This window comes from Mesitornis unicolor, unplaced genomic scaffold (genome assembly GCF_000695765.1).
Source record: "Mesitornis unicolor isolate BGI_N332 unplaced genomic scaffold, ASM69576v1 scaffold15463, whole genome shotgun sequence".
In the NCBI taxonomy this organism is placed as follows: Eukaryota; Metazoa; Chordata; class Aves; order Mesitornithiformes; family Mesitornithidae; genus Mesitornis; species Mesitornis unicolor.
In genome coordinates this window covers 1-5,872 of record NW_010172787.1, presented here as the reverse complement: position 1 = coordinate 5,872, position 5,872 = coordinate 1, and the positions used below count along the sequence as shown (strand labels likewise).

At 38.9% G+C, this 5,872-nt stretch overlaps 1 protein-coding gene across 1 annotated transcript in view; it reads right to left on the bottom strand.

The window, feature by feature from the left end:
- Positions 1 to 4,082, bottom strand: part of SNCAIP (synuclein, alpha interacting protein) — a 26,277-nt gene extending 22,195 nt beyond the window's left edge. The window contains exons 1-2 of the mRNA XM_010180522.1: positions 4,053 to 4,082; positions 133 to 258 (exon numbers count right to left, since the gene is read on the bottom strand). Coding sequence (XP_010178824.1) covers positions 133 to 258; positions 4,053 to 4,082 — 156 coding nt within the window. The remainder of the gene's footprint in view (positions 1 to 132; positions 259 to 4,052) is intronic.
- Between the last annotated feature and the right edge of the window lie 1,790 nt (positions 4,083 to 5,872).

Below are 5,872 nucleotides of genomic sequence, written 5' to 3'. Positions count from 1 at the left end.
AAAGTTACTCCTTCTAGTATATTTTAATGTATCAATAGGTATTTTCACTTGTAAGCTCTCCTATAATAATTTTTATAGTTGCTGTTCTTCAAGTTTGATTTAAAGGGGTTTCTGATACAGCTGTCACTCTACCTGTATGCATCCCAGATAGCCATGTTGAGCAGCTATGTGAACAGCAGTATTTCCCTCCTGGTCAACTTCATCCAGTGAAATCCCTTGTTCTTGCATAAACTGAAGAAGCCACAGAAGGATTTTCTCCTAGAGGAATGGGAAAAGATTTCACAAAAGACAAGAAATAATGAAAACCTAAATGTACTAGAGGAATACTGGTACTGTCATCTGTTACTAATGTAGGACTTAGTGTATCAGGGGTCTGCCTCTGTGGTTTGGTTTGTTGTTTGTTTGTTTTTGTGGGTTTTTTTCCCAAAGAAATAAGCTGAAATATTTTGTTTTATAAAAAGACATAATAGGAAAAATAGAAGGACTGTAATACATTCTGAGAAATTATAAATTCAAAAGCATGTATGTTGGAGAGGAGACGTGAGGCAGAACTGCCTCTGTGTCAATCTGAAAATCAGTTTGTGAAATAACAGTGAAATAACAGTGAGACTTCACAAGCCTCTTTGGAAAATTAAAACAGCAGTATATGCAGATCACAGAGCTGAGCAGTTAGATTCTTCAGACCTATCATCATGCCTCAGTTCTCGGCTGTTGTGCAAGAGGAAAAGCAACACAACTAAAACCAGGAAATCTCTCTATCCTGAGGTCTCTCAGTATTGGACCATTTGTATGTGCCTGCATGTTGGGACAAATAGGTAGATTTGGACCACAAAACTTGCAAGTGAAAGTCTGAAAGTCAAAACTGAGGTGCCAACTTAATTCTCTATAACATCACCTTTTGTGTGTGTATGCAGGTATAATGCACATTAATAAGGGTATACTTTTCTAACAGTGAAGAGTCTGTATATATGCACAAAGCTTATTTTATTTCTTAATTTCCTCAGTAGGGTATTTGGAAAAATCTTCTCTCCAGCAACCTTCCATGCCTCTCCAGATTAAATTTCATTGTGCCCTGCTGAATGTGATACATGCTGAAAATCTAGAATAAATCTACAGATTACATGAAAAAAGTGAGTTCCCTTAAAGGATAGATGACTACAGCTATGCTCCCAGTTTTTGCATCTGATTAGCTGAAAAGAATAAATTAATTTCTAGCTTAAAACTTATCTAATTTAAACATGCTTTTTAAATTATATTCCATTGATAACGATCATGTGTTGTACTGGCTAGAAGCTCTAGTTCGAAAGGGTTTTGTAAATTCTAGTGCTGGTGAGGCAAACACCAATGCACAGACTTCATCTGCAGCATTCAGTAACTTCAGTGATATACAAGTATGTAATTGTCCACGGTTAGATACGAGGGTCTGTAAGAGTGAATCAAGTGTAGCTAAATAAAACAGTACTGACAGCATGTCTAGGACTCTGAGCAGTAACCAGGTAGAAAAGAGAAAGAAAAAAAATGAGGAAAGGGAAGTACCACAGAAATTTTAATGCCCAGGAAAATCAAATGGATCCTCAGACTCTTTTAGGACTCCTCCAAACGATTCTGTCCATTCAAGCAAATGGATCTCTGCTTACTACTTCAGAGGGCTGGTCTGTCTGGAACTTATCTTCTTCATATTTCCACTTTAACAGCAGTTTTGTTTTTATTACAGGGTAAAGGGATAGGTATTTTTACTTCTCTTTGGCTGAATGCCCAATACAGCTGACAGCCAGCATGGAGAGTTGACTTCAGATCACATATCCTTTTAAAATACTTTTGAGCAATTTCTTGAGATGCCTGTGGTGTTGGCCAGCAGTGAAGAAGGATTACGCTACTCCTATGAATTGCCCTTATGTTTTAATAATTGAAAGAAAAATATTTCAGCAAAACTTCCCTGCAGAATTGGAAAACAACTATAGCTTTGAAATTATATATTTCTTTGGAACATAAAAGGGATCAGAATTTTAGCATGTTCTGTAATTTTATGATCAAAATCAGCGTGGAGCGAATGAAACTTTCTAGTAATTTATCTTATCAACATGTAAATCAAGTGCCTGGATGGCCAAATACAATTATCTGTACTTAGGACAGTCCGATCCTGTTTAACATCTTTATCAGTGATCTGGATGAGAGGACTGAGTAAGTTACTGACCTCAGCAAGTTTGCAGATGACACTAAGTTGGGATCTGTCTGAGGGTAGGAAGGCTCTGCAGAGGAACCTGGATAGGCTGAATCAATGGGCTGAGACCAACTGCATGAGTTTCAACAAGGCCAAGTGCACGGTCCTGCACTTCGATCACAATAACCCTATGCAGCACTACAGGCTTGGGAATGAGTGGCAGGAGAGCAGCCAGGCAGAAAAGGAGCTGGGGGTGTTGGTGGACAGCAGGATGACCATGAGCCAGCAATGTGCTCTTGCAACCAAGAAGGCCAATGGCATCCTGGGGTGTATCAGAAGGTATGTGGTCAGTAGGTCGAGAGTGGTTCTCCTTCCCCTCTATTTTGCCCTGGTGAGACCACATTTGGAATATTGTGTTCAGTTCTGGGCTCCTCAGTTCAAGAAGGACAGGGAATTGCTTGAAAGAAACCAGTGCAGGGCCACAAAGATATGGAGGGAGTGGAGTATCTCCCTTATGAGGATCAGCTGAGGGATCTGAATCTCTTTAGCTTAGAGAAGAGGAGACTGAAGGGTGATCTCATTAATGTTTATAAATATGTAAAGGGTGAGTGTCAGGAGAAAGGAGCCAGGCTCTTCTTTCTGATGTCAAATGATAGGACAAGGGGCAATGGGAGCAAGTTGGAGGTTCAACCTGAAGATAAGAAAAAGCTTTTTTACTGTAAGGGTTTCAGAGCACTGGAACAGGCTGCCCAGAGAGGTTGTGGAGTCTCCTTCTCTGAAGACATTCAAGACACGTCTGGATGCGTTCTCATGTGACCTAGTCTAGATGATCCTGCTCTGGCAGGGGGGTTGGACTGGATGACCTTTCAAGGTGACTTCCAACTCCTAATATTCTGTGATTCTGTGATCACAGACACAAAGTCAGAGGCCTACTCAAACAGTTTGCGTTTCTCTCAAATGACTGTATTTTTTTTAAATAAATGTATTCTTGACAAAAACAACAAAAACCCTAACCAAAAACCCCAACTGTTTTCTTTAGTTATATCTAGAGAAAATGAAAACATTATATATCAAAATATATCATACATCACTTTAGTAACACATTATGTATTTGAAAGAAAAGTGTTCTTAGGAATAGATTTATAGTCATCAACTCAATTTATTAAGACAAAATGAAAGATAATAAGACAATTTATGAGATTAAGATAATGGAAAATAATCACATATATATTATGTAATGTGAACTGATAAATACTGACAAATTATTCAGTATATCTGATAATTTTAAGACCTACAATGGTCTTATGTTGTAGCAGTGGTTAACATCTCTCTGGCATATTCTAGAACTACAATAATTCAAACAACCCTGAAAAAGATTCTGGGAAAATGTCACAGTATGTCATTTCTGGTCTGGGACAGGCTGCAGACTTTGACTCTATCATCTGCCTTTTGGAGCAGAAACAACAACTAAAAATAACCATTTAAATAATTAAATGGACTACAAATGGAAGGATTAGCATGGTGAAGAGCACTGACTCTATAGGTAAGCCTAGAGAGTCTATAATTATTAATTAAATAAGCTCCCAGTATCCCTTCATAGTTGAGGAGCAGGCATGAGTGAAAACAACACTTTATCCTTGCAAAAATGACATCAGACAGGAAGGCAAACATCCTGAGGTGCAAAAAAAGGTGTGTTGTGAGGCATTTGTGTATCTGAACATCACACACTCCTTCCCATTGTGCTCTCTAGCACTACACCATTGCCAAATGGTGTATAAAACCCCTTCTAGGTCCTCAGTCATGCGGTAGCTCTGGTTCCCCGAAGTACCCCTAGAGTCTCTGGAACTAAAACACAACAGACTCTTGGCATTCTCCACCCTCTCCATCTTACCTGTGCAGTCCATGCTACCATAGTATCCATGTTGGAATGAAGCTCTGTGAAGCTCTCAGTCAGGACCTACTATGTGCACCACTGTCTCCTACTTGTCACAGAGTGACTGTGCCAGATACAGCTCGTACACAATCAGCCATGTACCCAAGACTTATGCCTGGCATGGAGAGGCCTGCCAACAAACATGGTTGCTTCTTGCACAATCCCATGCTTAAAGAAGCCCTTGCTAGAAGGTATGCTGTCCAGGCTACAGGTTGACTTTAAGCTCAGGTGCATTTATGTAGTACCTCTCATTGGACAAATAAAATGTTGAGATGTCTTTGAAGTCAGGCCACAGCTGTGGTTTGATGACCTTTAACATAGGAGCCCTGTGATGAATTCCCTTACGCTGCCCATTCTAAAAGGTATTTATTTAAAAAAAATGTGGTGTGCATGTATAATGCCTGGGGAAACAATGGATGGACTGACTCTTTTAGAAAATGATTCAATAACATGAATGATTCAATAAATGATCCAATAACAATTCCCTTGTAAAAATATTACTCTTCTAATTCTGCCAAGACCATTGTTTACATGGATTACCTCTCCTGTAAGTAACGGTGAAATGAACTAGAGCTTTGAGGATAGCTCCAACTACACATTGGAATTTCTCAAAGTTTTTTTCTTCTTAACACAGTTGGGTAAGATAGTCTGGCATCCCTTCAGCCTCAACATTCCCTCCTGTTTGCAAGATGTTTATGTATTATTAAAAAAAGATAATTGACATTACATGTGAACTTTCATTGCCATTCAGCTAACTAAGAAAATTTGGCTGCAATTTTACATATCACCTTTTTAAATTTCATGGGTGGCCGATTGTAGCTGGTATTTCTTAATTGGTAGAGTATCCGTCCTGCTTTGAAAAGAATCTTGATAAAGGGAGCCAGATCTGTTCCTGGCAGTAGACAGCATACTTTATTTGAGAAAACTCAAATCTTCACTGGATTTAGTTTGTATAGATATATTTAGAGATGAGGACAAAAATAAGCTAAACAATTGAAGATGCGAACATGAAACTTTATCTTTCAAACTTTATCTTTCAAAGATTTTCTTCCCAGTAGCAAACACACCTTTCTCAAATTCAGTTCTGATCTGGCTCTCAGTCTCCCTATATTCAGTGCTAGGTTTACAGGCCAAACTCGCTATGGAAAGCAGGTCATGATCAATCAGGATATCCAGCACAGTCATAACATTCACCAGTAACATCTGCATAGTAGATGAGTGGAGAAAAGGAAATTGAGGTTTTTGCACAGCATAGAAACAAGGGTGTCTGTGTGCCCATGGAAACAGCAGGAGAAAGGGTAGACTTCCAGCTGCATAGCCTTCCAAACTTGCCTCCTTTCTTTTCTTCCCACTCTAGTAAATTCATGCTTGGACGGAATCAGCTAACAGTAGAAACATGCCACAATAATTGTATGGCAACCACGCTTGTACAGGAAAGAAAAAGATAATTTTCTTGGTGGTTACATTTTGCTTGTTGTCTCTTAACAAGTATATATAAAAAAAGCATTAGCACAAAAATAATAGTTTTTCTGCGCTTATCCTTAATATCTGTTGAAGAAACTAGGTGATAAAGTGGCCCATCTGACAAAGAAATTAGAGAAGAAGAATGTATCACTATTCCCTATGTAGTAGATCCTGAAGAAGGTCCTTTGAAGAGGGGTCACTGCAAGGTGTACTTAGGAAAAATTGACTTTGTGGAAAGAGAATGGTGCAATAAAGTGCAATTAAATGTTTCCCCAGACAATAGCTGTTGCCTTCAGAGGTGTAGCGACCTGGTT